Here is a 17500-nt window from a genome sequence, read left to right on the forward strand (position 1 = left end):
AACAAAGTAATAAACATGGTAAAGAAAGCCTAAGTATTGCTAAGGAAATTGGAAATAGACAAGCAGAGGAACTGGCGCATAGAGTTCTAGCCGGTTCGTATTACAATCTTAAAGACTACCAACAAAGTATTAAACATAGTGAAGAATGGCTAAGTACTGCTAAGGAAATTGGAAATAGACAAGTAGAGGAATACGCGTATAGAGTTCTAGCCTGGTCGTATTACTATCTTAAAGACTACCAACAAAGTATCAAACATGGTAAAGAAAGCCTAACTATTGCTAAGGAAATTGGAAATAGACAAGCAGAGGAATCCGCGTATAGAGTTCTAGCCTGGTCGTATTACTATCTTAAAGACTACCAACAAAGTATCAAACATGGTAAAGAAAGCCTAACTATTGCTAAGGAAATTGGAAATAGACAAGCAGAGGAATCCGCGTATAGAGTTCTAGCCTGGTCGTATTACTATCTTAAAGACTACCAACAAAGTATCAAACATGGTAAAGAAAGCCTAACTATTGCTAAGGAAACTGGAAATAAAACTGGAGAGTTGCATGCTTACCTGATACTGTCAGACTCGTATAAAAGTCTTGGAGACCACAAACAAGCAATGGAATGGGCTAACCAAATAAGAGAAGCAGAGTTGTCTTGCAGTCTTGGAGAATACAAAGAAGCCAGTGAAAGCAACCTTGAAATGCAAATTACAGAAAATGGTTTTGATGAATCATCAAGCTCAGTGGAATCTAAAGAAGCCAAACAAGGGGAAGATATATTCAAAGACGGAAATGGACTTTCGAACGATAGTTCAGGTAATATTACAGTATTAAATTGAAGAAAATTCATAGTCTAAATCAGAGGATTTTCTTGTCTGTTTTTGGGTTGGGAGAAGCTACTATTTGGCAGGCGTATCTGGGGGCTGAGGGTTATAATGATGGAAGAGTTTTACGTTCCACGTTTGAGCTAATTGAAAAGGATTTTGGTCGTGATAAACTACAAGATTAAAACTTAGTTGTTTAGTCGTCCGATAAATATTAAAATTATCCGAACGTGACGATAGGACAAAAGAACTTTAATGCAATAGAGACATCGTAACTGAGAAGTATAAACTAACTTTTCAACTAAAGGGCGCTAGGAATACCCACATAGTGTGTTTAAATTTTTGTGGCGCGATTTTTGATGCTTTTAAAATGAACGTTGGCCTAAAGCAAAGCTCTGTGGGATTATACACTTGATTTGAGAACACCAAACATGATTACCGATAGTTTTTAATTGATGATGAGTACCACTATCCCGTCAGTTAAGTGTGGAGCCTCTATCTGTATTAACCCCTTGGGTCAAGCCTTTCCCAAGTAGATTTATTTTTTTGATCTGCTTTTCCCCCAGTAGGGTTTGGTGATGAATTTTGATCTATGACAATTTTTAAAATTGTTATTGGTATTCTTTTATTGGGTTTTTAAACTGTCCCCTGAGACCCGTTATAAAAATAAATATACACGGGAAAGGGTTGATTTCACTGAGATTTAAAGTAACCTTTATAAGTTAAAGGGGAAGTATCATGAGGTTTTTATATCTTTTGTTAAAAATGATGAAATAAGACCTTCAATCACCTGGCAAATAATTCTAGAATGACGAGAGGAACGAAATCAACTCAATTCTTGAAAGAAACAACTCGTGATCTGTTCTAACGCATTTTGGAAACAAAAATGCGAGAACTTGAAAAACATTAGCCTAATATTTTTCAAGTTTCAACCCACACCGGCCTACTCTGTCTCTGGCCAGAGGCTCTAATCGACAGTTTTATTGCACTGGGGTGATAATTTCTAACAAACTTGACAATTATTTCGTTGTTTCTATTGACAGTCAAACATTTTGGGTTTTGAAATGAAAGCAAATTTTCGTGATACTTCCCCTTTAACTACACTCTGAATTGTAGTTTCTACTTAAACAATAGAGCGTTTTTGTCGAGGCACTATCGGCTGATAGTTGCCCTGCGGAAATTTGATGTTCGTTCAATTTTATTTAAAGAAACAAAATTAATGTTAGCCTGAGAATTAAACTTCGAGGACTTATACTTGAATATTGTGCTACTTTAAGAACATAAAATTGATAAGGACAACTATCAAACCGATAGATGTGGGGCAAAATAGTATTTTTTTTTTTATTGTTCAGCACTAACATATTTTTTCCGCATAAATTAAAAGTCACTGAGACTGGTGTTTCCCATTTTACTGCTTTCCAATTTAACCTCAGTTTAATTTAAGGTGAAAAGTTGAAATAAGAAAAGACGAATATCCAACTTACAAGGGTAAAAAAATAAACAACGAAAATCACCTTTTTGTTACTAAGTAATGAATTGGATGAATAAATGGAAGATTTTTTTCGGGAACGAGTACAATCCATCCGGACATTTTCGACCGATGGACACTTTGCCCTGATACTCACAGCGCTGATAGTGTCTCTCCGCCGATGGCTTGTCTCACATCACGTGATCAATTTAAAGCGTTTATTGTCGATCAATCAGTGTAATGACAACCACAATCATCAAAATTTTCCATGTCTCCGATGGTGTTAGGTTGTGTTTATTAGATTCTGCGATGTTCGTCTGCGAGGGAAAGCTTTCAGAGGAAAGTAAGCGTTCGTTACCACCAACACTCCTTGTCACGTGAAAACTCCGTTATATACGACTAACAATTTATACTAACAAAATTATCAGATTCTCTTTTGACGTTTGTAAATGGAGAGAAGTCTTTCTGCTCAGATGTTGTGTTCTTCCTGTCAGGAGTCCAGTCAAAAACCACAGTAGAGTGTTCAAGAAACGCGAAATGCCACGACGGAGACTAACTGTTACGTCCGGGAGAAATTCTAAATTTTACTTAATATGAAATGAGATGACGAAACCTTTCAGCCACACGTTTAAAACTGTTGTTAAATAGTTACAACTATTTTCAAAGCATCTACTAAACCATGTGTGTATTATGTTTTTTTTTTTGGAACATATTTCTGCAATAAGTACCAAGTGAGATTAAAGCACGAGGACCGAGAGCACAGCTTGCCTATGCAAATGCTTTGAAGACTGGAAAAGTAAAGGTGCATCGTGCTAGAATCATGCTGATAGGCCAAGATCGAGCCGGAAAGACGAGTTTGAAGAAATCATTCTTAGGTCTTCCATTCGACCCTTACGAGCAGAGCACTGATGGAATAGAGGTTGATCCATCAAAGTTTGAAATTGATGTTGATCAAGTGAAGAACTGGCAGCGAACTAACGAGAAGTTAAGTGTGTCTCAGTTTGCAAACGACCTTGCAAAGATGGTGGCTGCTCAGATTGGAAAAGATGAAACAAGTGTAAACCCAGGAGTTCAAAATGAATCAAAGGTATCCTGACATACATACATTAGAAGGAGAATTTTTAGACTGAACTAAGTAACTGTACGATGCAACAACAGCACAATACAACACAATGTAATGAATACGTTGCATGCGCAGTTAAAACATTCATAGTTTTTGTTTTATTATTCTTGCCCAACTTGTCAAAGCCTAGTTTAGCAACCACCATTTTTTCCTTTATGAATGTTACCGCTAAAGGTCTCTTTCGTTATGTTGATCAAAGTAAATTCCCATGGTAACGTTGGAAACTAAACTGAGGTCTTATTTTTCTGATTGAATAGTCTGGTTTTACCGCCGCTAAGGAAGATGAGTCTATGGAGGAAAAATCTCAAGTGAAGCACGTTAGTTACATTATTTGTAAAAAGGAAGCACGTCAAAACAGAAAATATTAAACTATATCGAACGTATTTTCGGTTTCAGTCAAGCTTGATATCCTGAACACGAACAATTTTTGCTATAGAAGTACAATGAAACTCAAGGGGCCATAGCGGGAAAAAAAAAAGAAAAACAAAAAGAGAGAAAGCTTTGTACCAGCATTTGTTTGAAGTTCCTATTGCCTGCTTCTAAACCAATACGTGAATTAACTTTACTAAGCTACTTTTAGGACAGTCATCATACCGTTGATTACAAACAATAGCACTTCCGAAAGGATGACTCAAGCCTCAAGTTAAAATTTGAAATAAAGTTAAAATCTTCCTGATGGATTGCTAACACATGAGAGCCTGCTTCAATTTCCCAGGCGACCCTTTCGGATCATACTCTAATCAGACTCGGCTAATTCAACGTAATGCTGGCTTACGAAATGCCCAGGTCATTGTATAAAACAAATATAATATTTTTGCCGTGCATCTGTACTCTGATAACGCACAGAGGACCTCAAACCCTGGTAAAAACTATGCTACTAAATGCTACTTGCCTACAGCTCGTAGCGTCCTTCTTTGTTCTTGACACATTTTGACGTCATCTGTGCGTTATCAGAGTAGACACACAGCAAAATGTAATCTATTTGTTTACAAACACATCCAAACACTTCGTAAGGCCTACCCTTTAACCGGGTTGTACGCGTAAGTTTTTGTAAACTTTTCCATTTCGGTGTGCTTTGTCGATGCATTTAACTCCGATACCGCTATGGTTTCGGTAGTGAGTCGACAGATGGCTTAACATCCTCTCGTTCGTTTTCTTTTTGTAGAATTGCATTTACTATCGTAGTTGAGATGGAATTCATTAAGCTAGTTCCATAATTTGTCTTTAATAAAAAACATATTTTTTTGACTTCTAACCTTCCTTGAGTAATCGCCTCACTCCCCTCCCTACTCTCTTACTGTCCCACTAATACTTTGGGCAATGTAGAATCAGCTTTTGACAAAACGTGACGTGATATCTGATTCTAATTAATAATTTATTTATTTTGTTGCATCGCAACATCGACTTCTCTGGGGCTCATATTTATACATTTTTAAAATACCTTTTAAGCTCTATCAGGCCTTCGAACCCTTCCCTTATAGAGGAAGTTAAATGTTCTTATAAGGTTATCCTGATTCACAGCAAGTTTCGATTTTTCCATAATTTTTCCAGGTAGATTGTCTCGATATCGAGAGGCACTGTCTAGTTGCACTTGTCAATGACTTTTATTTGTAAAACAGTGGTACCCATTTATTGTTCTGGAAAGTTTGCAATGATTGATTGGAAGTTTTATTTGGTCTTTCATTTCTGTGTTCTTTTTCATTTTAAAATTCGTCAGAGTTATATACGTTTGTCATTATTTTTGCTATTAAGAAAGTTTCACATTTTTATTTATCACGATTTTTTTGGTTTTAACGACGCCCAAACCTTAACCTCATCTTCTTAAATTTGTTGTCAAGAATTCCTTGAATGAGCTTCCCTTTCTTAAATACTGTTTTTGGGAAACCATTCCAAAACTACTGACGATTGAAAAAATTTCATTTAGATTCCTTATAGGGAAGAAGCAACACCTAAAGCTGCGAAAGTACAAGAAGTTCACACAATCCACCACAACCAAAAAGCAGCTGGAGAATCTACCCTACCTGCATTGAATATCGATCCTACTTTACCTCCAGAAGAATTTACCCGTCTTCTTATTCAGCATTTGAAGGATTTCAACCTGCAGAGTGACGCCACATCGACAGAAAACCACATGACCCTAGACCTGTGGGACTTTGCAGGACAGCATCTTTATTACGCTTCCTATCCAGTGTTCTTGTCATCACGTGCAGTTTATATGCTGGTCTACAATCTCAGCAAAGAATTAAAGAACACAGCTCAGCCCTACGCCAGATTAGGAAGTGCTGACATTCCTCTGGAGAACCCAAGTGGTGAGACCAATCTGGACAACCTGGTTTCCTGGCTTGGTTCAGTCAGTACTCTGTGCTCATCGAAACGACTGGATGACAAGAGACAGCCGGAGAAAGTTTTGCCATATCTACGCCCCCCAGTATTTATCGTTGGAACGCATGCTGACAGACCGTGTCAAGACATCGGGAAGATGGAATCAGAGATTCAGGGTGCGCTTTTTGGAAAGGAAGTTGATGGACACGTGATCCGCACTTTCTTTCGAATCGATAATACGAAAGGATCATCTGATGAAGGAGTTTGTGCACTTCAGAAACTCGTGATTGAAGTTTTGAAGCAAGAGCCGTACATGGGGGAGGAGGTACCACTGCGGTAAGTAAAATTATCCGTAAAAAAATTGACTTGAATCAACTAACTGGTATAGTGCTCTTTTTCTGTCATGTCCGCTGTCATGCCACTTTTTGGTCACCTTTCTTTTTTTTAATGATTTACTTACAACATGACTGAATCAGACTCAATAAAATTCGTCTTTCTTTAATTGCCCTTTAGGTGGTTTAACTTTGAGAAGGTTATTCAAGCTTTGGTTGCCAAGGAGATGTATTACTTGAGCCTCCAACAACTTCAAACTATCATCCAGGAAGTGTGTTTTATTGACAATGAAAATGAAGTTACCACTATGTTGGATTTTTATCACGACCTCGGCATCATTGTAAAGCATGGCAGCACCGTTGTGCTACAGGCCCAGTGGTTGATTAATCTATTTAGACAGCTTATAACCATTCGTCGTTACAATGAAATGGTGAGAAACATAAACGTAAATTGCATCTATCAGTTTGACCTGTACTTGCCCGAAGAGGTTTTTCGTTCTGCATTCTGGTGTGACCCGTACCAGATTGATCTATTCTAATCAGATCTGTACTGGTGTGTCCTTAAACAATCCGGGGTCAGATTCACTTGATTGCAAAAACGTTGACACCTAAAAATATAAACCGTGAACGATGAGACCCAGTGGCTTTATGGGTATAAGTGTACTAAATTTTTTTTGATAATATTCTATTATCGTGCGACGGTTGATGACCAAAATTAGTTGCACGTGGTGAATGATGGAAACTGTCCAAGCTTTCATTAAAGTGTACAAGTTTCCAACAAGGGCCAATATGAGTGATGTACAATTCGCGATTTGCCTAAGGAAGTTCAAATCAGTCAATGAACTTAAGCAATATTTGGTAGAAAATTATTCGGAAGAATTAAGACAGCACTGTATTTTTTTATTGCAAAGAATGAGAATGGTAAATTATTGATTATGGATATGAGGGTATTGTTTGAACACTACCCACAAATCCGTTGGGTCTCATCGTGCAGGGTTTATGCTTTTCAGGTGTCATTGTTTTTGCAATCGAGTGTATCTTAAAAGATACACTCGATTGCTAAGTGTTTTCTCTGAACAATAGCATATTGGTCGAACAATTGAATTTTTTTAGGAAAATACTTAGGATACATATTAACTTAGGATGACTTCGTAAATCTGGCCCTAGGTCCGCAGACGACAATTAAAGTGATTTCTTGTCTTTAACTGGTTTGAACCCTTTATCAGTCTGACATCTGACATAAGCCTTGCAGATGTTACGAATGGCTTTGTGCTTTTGCAAAAAAAAAATAAAAACTGAAAAATGGAGTTACTAGCCTTTGTGTTCGCAATGTTTTAAAATGTTACTTTAGATTAGACCTAGCTGGGTTGAGGTGGGGGAAATGTGGCGTATGTAAAACAATATATTGCGTTGTTTTGTTATTAATTTTTCACCATTTAGGACCCAAAATGGCCGGGGACCAAGCAATCCTTAAGTTGCTCCCACACTTCCTTCCATCCAACTGGTATGATTTGTGCCATGTTGACTAACACCCATGCAATCAGCACAGAAATTTTCACACTTTTTTTTTTTCAAGTTCAGTCCTTTTTTTGTGGGAAAGATCTCCTATCATTTAATGACAATTATTGTCTTAGCGTTTTTGACAGACCGAAAAAACTGTTGTATAAAAGTCTCGTTTAGTTGTGTCTCTGTACTCAAATCATTCCTGTATTTTTTGTCGTCTTGGTCTTTTTTTTTTTTCTTTTCTATTTTTTCAGGAATCGCGGCATTCCACGTTGTGGAAACAAATGGAAGAGAAAGGTGTCCTCAGCATGGAACTTGCTGATCACGTGTTTTCCAAATATTGTGAGCAAGGCTTCATCAAGGAGGACATATTGGGTATGATGGAGCAATTCGGACTGATCGTTAAGTTTGAATCCTCTCTGACTGACGTAAAATATTTTACACCAAGTCAGCTGAAGAAACCATCTGCACGCCTTAGTAAAATGGAGCCTTCACCTTCAGATCCATGTCCATTGTACATTCGTTTTCCAGCGGGGCTGGTTCCTCATGGTCTCTACTCACACCTCGTGGCACGATGCATCAAATGGTGTTCTGAGAGTGGATTCATGCGGGAGCCAGTGTTGCGCCACATGATATCCAGTTTCACCATACAGAGGGAAGAAGCTCACCACTTGATCTTGTTTTGTCAGAAAATGTCCATCTGTGTCATCTTAAAGCAATCGCAACCAGACAAGGAAGCCCCATTGGCTGAGATAGAAGAGGTGGCTAGTCTTGTGCGAAATTTTCTTGAAGAAGCGCTAGCAAAATTGTCAAGGGAGTTATGCTGGTGGGGAAACTTAAAGTATGACTTTTGTGTTACATGCCCTTACTGTCCAGAGGAGGAAGAGCCATGTACTAAACACCGCCAGGTCTCCTGCACCCACGAAGACTGCATCTGTTTCCTTAAAGTTCAACAAGGAGGAGAGCTGGGCTGTTGCCAACACAGTGGTGAAATACCGACGATTCCTAGTTTGAGAAAATGGTTCTCAAACAAAGGTGAGGCGAGCATGAAAATGTGACTAAAAAAAGTGCATGTCCATGTGGGCATGTTAAATTGTTTTGAATAACAATTTATCTTATTTCAAATTGCTTTCCATGAATCTTAAGGCTGGTTTCCATATGATCACGGATCGCAGATCGCAGATCGCAATAAGGTCTGCGATCGTCTGCGATCATATGGAAACTACTTCTGCGATCGTGATCGCAGACGATCGCAGAATAAAGAACCATGTTCTATCTAAAGGCTGGTTTCCACATGATCGCAGACGATCGTAGATCGCAGATCGCAGATCGCTGATCGCAAACAATCGCAATTGATCGCAGACGATCGCAGGCATGGTTCTATCTTCTGCGATCGTCTGCAATCACGATCGCAGGATCGCAGACGATCGCAGACCTTATTGCGATCTGCGATCTGCGATCATATGGAAAACAGCCTTTACAAGTTTCAAGTTTATTATTCCAAGTATTTGTGCTAAATGTTAACGCATAGAAATTGTGACGTATCAAATTGGTCACGTATTAAGCTTTTTTGGGGGTTCGAAGGTTTAATTTGAGGACTTAAAGGTGTGACATGTGGTTTCGATTTTTAGTAAACTTGAACATAATTAGTATGCCAGTTGCACAAAAACATTAATTAGTGACAGTTTTGTGACAGATACTTCGTTTAAGAATTACATTTTCTTCTTTAATTTCTTGTCTGGAAACTAGACATTAGTTTTTGAAAACTATTAGTTAATTAGAATGTGGTAGTCGAACAAAAAATATAAACCAACTCCCTAAAATAAAACTTTTAATGTTAGAAATGCGAGCTATTTATCCATAAAGTCCTGGTGTCAAGTCTTGCACGTATCTGTCGAACTACATATTTTTGATTGTATAATAAACAAGTAGCACTACCATCGGTTACTCCCTAATGGGATAACCTTTTTACAGAAGCTATGTCTCTGTATGTTCGAGAGGGAATGACTTTTGACCTGTTGGTATAAACTTTACTCTGAACCATAGCGGTCAACCATAAAAACATTTGAACCGAATATTTTACTGTCATGCCTTTAGGATGGTTCTACTATTTAAGTCTTTAACAAAACTCCCACTGTGCAATCCATCAGAGGGAAGCTTCTAAGCACTACTTTCCTCTGCTTGGTGTCTTATTCTTTTCCAAGTTAAGGCGCACAGGTCTAGCTGTTTGGTCTTTGGCTGAAATGCTGTTCATACTCAAATGAAAGCAATATGGTGGTACTTCAGTCGATTCTTTTTTTTTTTTTTTTACGTAATGGCTCCAATGAAAGGTCTTGCTTGAAATACCAAGATTAGGACCATATTAGAACTATAAAACTGCTAATCGCCACTTTCCCTTTCAACTGAGACGTTCTAAAATAAAAGATTAGTTAAACTTACCTCAAAAGAGGCATCTAGAAGTTCATGCATATCAGAACGATGGAATGGTAATATTTGAATCAAACACTTACAGGTAGTTCAAGAGATGAAGATATGCAAACGCCAACATCCAAAAAAGGGTCACCATGCCCCAGTCCTGGTCAGTGCTCCAAGCGAATCAGACTTCTGGACAACACAGGTAATAAGTTCTGAAGTTTTTTGCAGATGTAGAAAGTGACTGTCAGACGAAATTGAATGTTTGGGTTTTAATTTACGTTCTTTTGACATGACCACCAAATATACAACTATCACATTCTTAAGTTTGTATTAAATTCATAAATTGTGTATCAAATTTTAGAAATTTTGTATTCGTTGTATTTATGTTACCAAATCTATTGATAATTTTCAACGTCCACTCTGCCATAAATGCCTTTCTGTCTTCCAACAGATCTCCAAAAAAAGAGAATTTCTCTGTAAAGTTATAAAAATAGACTGACGAGTCTTTTGCCTTCGTAGGTCTAGTGAAAGAAGGATGTCCGTCTGATGATGAACTAGAACGTCTATCAATGAATGTAGAGGAATGGAGGCCGCTTGGGCGTCGGCTGGATTTTAACAATGCACAGCTGACTGGGTTTGATAAAGACACTGAATTATGGCGTGAGAAAGCCTTTACCATGCTAATGGCGTGGAAGCGAAGAGAAGGCAAATCTGCGACATACAGAGTCTTATATGAAGCATTGCGTCATGAATTTGTAAATCGTAAAGACTTAGCGGAGAAATTTTGCTGCCACTCTGTCTAAGAAGCTGCGTTTTATTTATTTTTGACAGTTTTCAACTCCACAGCATTAACTCTCCTCAAATTTAGGAGAAACATTTGATGTCATTTAATCTGTGTATCCCATGTTTATTTTCAAAAGCCAGACTGTCCAGATATGAATCGCATAACTTCTATTATTACAAATAATTAATGTACAATTTGTTTAATAAGAGCAATTGAACAAGTTTGAGTTCTCCTTTGATACTCTTCTCCTGTTTCTCTATTTATTTATGTGCTTATTTATTTTATTTTATACTTGTGTGTGTATTATCAATGTATTTGTTCCGTAATTCATGTCATGCAAATTAATATTTTAGTCAGTTTCAGCATTAAGCTTCTTTTCTGTCTTTGTATTTTTTCAATTGATAAATGATGGTCACCCAACTAGTTTTGCTTTGTAGTTATTTTGGGTGTCCAGTTACTGCGTGTATTTATAAATTTTACATTATTTGTATAAATTCATTGAAGTCACAGTACAAATACTCGATTTTTGTTTGTGAAGAGCCCGCAAAAAAACTGGTGAAAATATAGAGCGACACTACAATCCGAAAACGCGAACACAGCAAAACTCGAGAAAATATAGAGCGACACTACAATCCGAAAAATTTAAGAGGATATATTTAATTTATGTACCACCAGATCAAGGGATTGTTATAAAGTATTTTATATATTGAACTTTTGTTATCGAAGACCAGTTGGTATAGTGTTCAAGGAAAAACCTGGTAGATGGAGCGCGCCCACGTCTACTTTCGCGATTTTTTTCGGTGGGACAAAACAGTTTCCACCGTTGGGTTAATTTGCCCTCACGCTATGTTCTAACACAGTCAGTCGAACTTTATTTGACGAGTTAGGCCCGGTTAAGACTCCGAACTTTTCATGAGCCGAACCTCATACCTCGAACTAAGTACATGAAAAGTTCGGCGTCTGAATCAGTTGAGAACGAAAGATTCAGTTGTCAAACTTTTTATGAGCCGAACCTAAAGCATAAATTATTATAACGTTTTTCAAATAAAAAAAATAGAAATAAAAGGCTGACATTTCGATTAGTTTTGCTTCAGGAAAATTAAGTTCGGCGTCTGAATCAAAAGGTGGGATTTTTGTGATTTGGGCCGACATTAATTTGAATTAAGTTCGGCTCATGAAAATTTCGGCGTTTGAACTAGGCGTAGTTTGCCTTTGCCTTGTAGTGCTAGTTGTAATCGGTTTATTTCCCTGAAAACGAGGGTTAATAATTTTCCAGCAAATCCGGTCAACAAAGGGATCATAAATTTTTATCACGGATTTTTTTCGGAAAACCCCTTTCTCCACCCACCTCACCCCCCCCCCCCCCCCCACTCCAACCCCCCCAAAAAATAATCGATCGATTCGCTAAAGTGCTTAAGTTTTGGCGCGAAATGTAAAATTGCGGCCCGATTGAGTAGCCTATCAGGGTCCGTGTTTAAATACACTCAATACAGGGCATATTTTCAGCAATGATTATTGAAAATAGGGCCGCAGTTTTAGAATAAATTGGAAATGATGTTTTTCCTCTCAGCTTTCCCTCCATTTTACTTTGGTTTATTTGCATATTATCCGTCACTGGGTATATTATGAAACAATCATCACAGCTTTACACTGTGCGCGTTTTTTTTTCGATCTAAGATAACATGTAGACAATAGCCTAATTTCGAGATATTAAAATTCAGATTGAAACTGAATAAAAATAACTGCGAGGCTCCGGCAAATAAACCCATATAAACTTCACTATTTGTTCCCCGGAGCCTCACAGTGATGTTATTGTTTCAGGCTGAATTTTAATATATCGAGAGTAAACAATTAACCTTCTAATTTGCCCCTGGCGGGGGTACGGGTGGGGGCGGGCACATTCCTGGGGGATGATTTTCAGGATGTTTTTCTGTCCTGGACAGCATATTATTTAGCTATTGCCTTTCTTAATCGGTGAGTTGTTCAAGTGTTTTGACCTCATTCGGGTTTCGGAAGGATTGGGGGGTGGGAGGAGAGAGAGGTCAATGACTTTGAACATTCCTAACTTCTGCTACAATTTATCAGGTAGCTTTTGGGTAACACATTTTAACAGTTCATCAATCACTTCACGTGCAATTGACAATGACTACACTTGGTATTTCCACGGAAACAAGCGTTTTGAAATGTGATTTTCTTTTCTTTATTCAATTTAGTCGATATCTGGATCGAGGTTTTCAGGTTAGGGATTAATCCAAGATGGCGGCAGACCAGAACGAAATAATGACCTGTTTCCACTGACGCCTTATTTGTGTGGAAAGAGCGTTCGGCCTACTAGATAACAAGCAGATTGCATATTTTTAATGCTCTTGAAGTTGCGAAGTACAGCATCATCTGCTACGATCTTGGACAGCAGTCCTAAAGTTAATCAGAGGTGGCTGTATTACAGCCATGGAACCCCGATATAACGATGTACCAAGGTAGAATTGTATCGTTACATCGAAGATCGTTGTATTTGGGTTCCACTGTTTAAGCAGGTCAGTGTTATAAGTCAGCCACACCCACACCACCCTTCGTATTTTTTAATCGCTCCTTTTTTGTTTGACCTTGATCAACGTCTCTGAATTTTGTTAAAAGCCAAGTACAAAAGACAAAAAGAAAAATAAATAAACTTCTTGCGTTCGACGTAGTAAAAGCGCGGTCCTAATACAGATTGGAGTCGAGATTGTTTTTGACAATGAACGGATCTTGGGATGCGTATCTGGTATCCCCTGCAGATTTTGCAGGGGCGGATGACATCATCAACTTCGCAAAGGAGAGAGCAAGTCAACGTGTAAAAGTAAGATATAACGTACTCTGCGAAAATATGGTTCACAGGCGAGGATTCGAAACCCGGTCTCCTGCGGACGAAACAGGACAGCTTATTCTTTAATAGTACATCACGGGGTCGCTCACTCAACACGGAGAGTCTGATTTCACTTAGGATCGACTTACAGCATGAAACAAAGACAAATCATCGAAAGCATATTCTTCCAAAAGTGAGAAATAAAAGTTGATGACCTGTAAATATAGAAAAACAATAAGACTTTATCGTTGGTAGCATGGAAAGGGTTGCCTGGAAATCAACTCTTACGTGCATTGTTCTGTACCAAATAAATGCACACCTGTTAAACTGATCAATGAATTACTCAGTTACTTTTTTACCTCATCGTTGAGCCACCCAGATGTGAAAGATGTATTTGTGCCTTCAATGGCATCAAGTATAAAACCTTCTTCCTTCGTGTTTATGGGATGCTGCAATCTTTTCAAGTCAAGCTACGTAAGTGGGATATTAAACTTCTTTAAAATTAATTGTTGTGGGTCAGTGTCTTCATCCATTACCCAAATGCCTTGCACCTACATTCAAACGAAAACAAAGAGAAACCACGACTAAAAGGGTAAATACCAACAAGGATTCAATTTCAGAATTCGAATAAAACATTTCTATAAATGGCACAAAAATTTCCTGGATAAGTTACCATTTGTCTTTCCTCGGCTGACAAAGGCCTCCATAACTGGGCTTGTTCTTGTACCGGAGGAATGTCTTCCAGACGATCTGTAAAAATACAGAACAAGGTTACATTCTTTCCTTCAATGCCCAAGCCGACTTTGTTAATGAAACTTCCACAAAGAGTCTGCGATCACCTCTGTTATCAGGAACTTGCGTCTCTTGGGAAACTTTCATTTCTTTTGGATGCTTTCCACGCTCATCGCTGCGCACTCCTTCACCTGGAAAAAGTATCACAAATGACCATATAGAGATGGGTTCATCGATAGACATTGTAAGAAAACTGAGAATTAACCTTGTTGTGTGAATTTAAGTACTACAAGTGGGTGGTACTGCAAGGGTGGTATGCTCGAGTACCACCATATTGTAAAACAATTTTTCTTCACTCCGTTTGAACAAAATTTACGTAATAGGCTCTTGCTTAGCAGTAAATTAATTAGTTTCATTAGAATACTTTAATTTACGTCGCACAGTTAATTCTCTCTTCTCGTTAATTTCTCAGTTTTAAAACCAATGAGGCGTGGCACGAAATAATTTGCTTTTTCCTCCCTAAAACCTAAGAATCCAATTTACAAAAACTTACCACTGCTTTGTGACTTTGTACCATGGCTATGAGTTGTTGTGCCATCATCGAGTCTGCTGTCTTTGCCACCGTCTACAGATTAAAAAAGAACGAGAGATGAAAAAAAAAATCCACAAATTATAAAAGTGAATTTTTATTCCTTCTGCCTATACCGAGAGCGGAGTGAACACACACTCGTCACCTAAAGCATATGCATTTCTCAGAAAACTAGGCCATATTTGGTCCAACAGGAGAGGCGTGGGCGGTGAACATCGCTACTTGGAATAGTATGCAATTCTCAATTGTTTCCTGTACAGGCTGCATCTGAATTTCCAAGACATCACGAGAGATGATAAAATCAGTACCCCAATGGAACATACGTTGCGTTGAACGATGACGGCAATGATTTCGTCAAAGGCTTTTTTTTATAGGTCATAATTTTTCTCTTTTTCCGACATGCTATATTTACCCTGATGGGTCCCCAACTGAGAAGTCTTTCCGTCTCCTTCTTGATAACCATGGGCTCCCCTATCTAGAAAAGGTCCCATGTAGCGTTATCTTAAGCACCTTCACATGATGAATTAATCGCAAGTGGCTTTCACATTTTGATCACCACCTCACCTTTGCTCTGTGAGGATACGTCATAGCTAGTGCTCGTCACTGCCCTATTAGCTCCCTTTCTGTCTTCGCTTGGGTCTGCAGATGTAATGAAAATGGATCAATCAGTCATAATTTGGCCAAAATATGTAAAAGGAGGGTTCGAGAAACAATGACCAAATGGGGAAGGGTGGAAACTTCTGCCGGGTCTTGAAGACAGGACATAGAGGGTTGTTGTGAATTGCTACTGATAAATCTTTAGCCATGGTTGAATCAACAGATTGTTTGCAATCGAAAATCACCAATGAGGAAAGAATACCAGTTTCCAGCGACAAGCGGGTGATGCGGGTGATTATATAACCTTGTTTGATTAAAAACATACCGGAGTAATCTTTAGGCCCTTATATTTGCTGACCCCCCCCCCCCCCCACCCCCCCCCCCAAAAAAAAAAAAGCAAAGCGGTTATTTATTACTAAAACAAAAAATCGTAAAGTAACACACATAAAAGAAGAAAAACCAACCTATTGAGTGTATCCATGTTTTTGGCACGGCAAGATAGTAGTGGTTCCCGTTGCATATTCCTAGCAGGTAGTCTTTGCAGCCATCGTACTGAGTCGATTTTGGAAACAGTTCACAGTGGCCAGGCAAGTAAATTGCCAGTGGAAACTCGACCATCAAGCTGAATGCCTCCAGCTCTGAGGCCTCACCGAAAACCTGGTTTTTTCCTGTTCGTATCAACAGGGAATGTAAATCTATGGCGTCCTTGGAATCAAGCCATTCCGATTCATCAACAGCAGGAGGCAAGGATGACAGCGTAGCTTGTACTTCTGCGTTTCTTCCCCCGTTCTCTGAAGGGCTGTGCGACCAATCCACCAGACTTTGCTTGATAAGGTGATGCAACATGTTATTTTTCTTATCGTGATCATGTCGCTCTTGTGCGTCTGCAATGGCATGCCGCATTGACGAGATTTGTTGTGAAGAGACCACCTCCTCTAAGACCTTCCCTGGAAGGGGACGTCCAAACCTCCGATACGCCAAAACTGACCTCCACCTGCACATGAGCTCAAACGCACAGTCTCCATCGGGCTTCATGCTCTTTGCTACACAATCTCGTCGCAAGATTCCTAGAAGAGCCTCCTCGTCGGCGGCTTGTTTTGCAGCAGACTTAATGGCATTCACGAAAGAGGACGAGGTTTTCGTAGATTGCTTCTTTATCTTTTTAGCAAAAACGAACAAACAAACAAATAATGGTTAAGTTTGTGTTTGCAACACACCAACAAATGGATACTAATTACACTACTGTGGGTAATGGGTTCTTTACTACTGATAGCATTTTATCTATAAAAGTTCCCTCACCTTGACATTCTTAGCGTCAGAGTTTGGTACTAGTTGCTTACTTGCACTTGGGCTGTCCGTGCCCGGCTGAGAGTATGAAGGAAAGGCAGATGTTTTCGGTGCAGCACTCGTGGATAGTCTCCTCTGCTTGACACTCTCAGCTGAGGAAACGTTTACACGTGAACCTGACACCGGGATAACAGGTGACAGCGGCAAGTCATACTCAGAAGATCCCACATGGACTGCCGGAGAGGAATTTGGAGTTTCATTAGCGGAGACCTTAGGTGAAGCTGCCTGACAGGAGAGTTGACTGTTACACGATTCTTGTAAAACATTTGCCTTTCCTCGTTTGAGAACAAGCCTGCCGTGGACATCAAGAGTAGTTTCAACTTGATGACCTGCCTGTGCGGTGAAGGTGTTCCAAATCCTTCTCTTAAATGTAGAATTGATCTTGTCGTTATGACTGTGGATTTTCAGTCGCATCACAAACAAGTGGTTGGATGGCTTCATGGTGTTCAGGCAGTAATTAGATCGCCCAATTGAACTATGCAGCTGTTCCTCTGCCTCTGTGTTGATCAGGCCATTCAATTCAGGTACCAAGGTTACGCGACGCAGAAGAGAAGATCTCTGACTGGAATTTCTTTCGTGAAAGCGATCGAAGAGGCAGTATCGATCCGTGACTCCAGTAATTGGATGTACG

The 17500-nt window shown here is 39.0% G+C and overlaps 3 protein-coding genes across 4 annotated transcripts in view; 2 read left to right on the forward strand and 1 right to left on the reverse strand.

The window, feature by feature from the left end:
- Window positions 1–11202, forward strand: part of LOC146485503 (uncharacterized) — a 122073-nt gene extending 110871 nt beyond the window's left edge. The window contains exons 17-18 of the mRNA XM_085103366.1: window positions 10076–10180; window positions 10498–11202. Coding sequence (XP_084959492.1) covers window positions 10076–10180; window positions 10498–10781 — 389 coding nt within the window. The 3' untranslated portion in view covers window positions 10782–11202. The remainder of the gene's footprint in view (window positions 1–10075; window positions 10181–10497) is intronic.
- Window positions 1–17500, forward strand: part of LOC146485508 (uncharacterized) — an 80333-nt gene that overhangs the window by 32890 nt on the left and 29943 nt on the right. For both annotated transcript variants that reach the window (XM_085103386.1, XM_085103385.1), the window contains exon 5: window positions 3664–3723. In XM_085103386.1, coding sequence (XP_084959512.1) covers window positions 3664–3723 — 60 coding nt within the window. The remainder of the gene's footprint in view (window positions 1–3663; window positions 3724–17500) is intronic.
- Window positions 13787–17500, reverse strand: part of LOC146485509 (uncharacterized) — a 9810-nt gene continuing 6096 nt past the window's right edge. The window contains exons 8-16 of the mRNA XM_085103387.1: window positions 16822–17500; window positions 15987–16680; window positions 15490–15564; window positions 15338–15400; window positions 14890–14961; window positions 14444–14527; window positions 14278–14354; window positions 13964–14155; window positions 13787–13819 (exon numbers count right to left, since the gene is read on the reverse strand). The exon at window positions 16822–17500 is cut by the window's right edge and continues 334 nt beyond it. Of these exons, the coding sequence (XP_084959513.1) occupies window positions 14075–14155; window positions 14278–14354; window positions 14444–14527; window positions 14890–14961; window positions 15338–15400; window positions 15490–15564; window positions 15987–16680; window positions 16822–17500 (1825 nt within the window). The 3' untranslated portion in view covers window positions 13787–13819; window positions 13964–14074. The remainder of the gene's footprint in view (window positions 13820–13963; window positions 14156–14277; window positions 14355–14443; window positions 14528–14889; window positions 14962–15337; window positions 15401–15489; window positions 15565–15986; window positions 16681–16821) is intronic.

Source organism: Pavona decussata, unplaced genomic scaffold, assembly GCF_977016875.1.
Source record: "Pavona decussata unplaced genomic scaffold, jaPavDecu1.1 SCAFFOLD_26, whole genome shotgun sequence".
Lineage (NCBI taxonomy): Eukaryota > Metazoa > Cnidaria > Anthozoa > Scleractinia > Agariciidae > Pavona > Pavona decussata.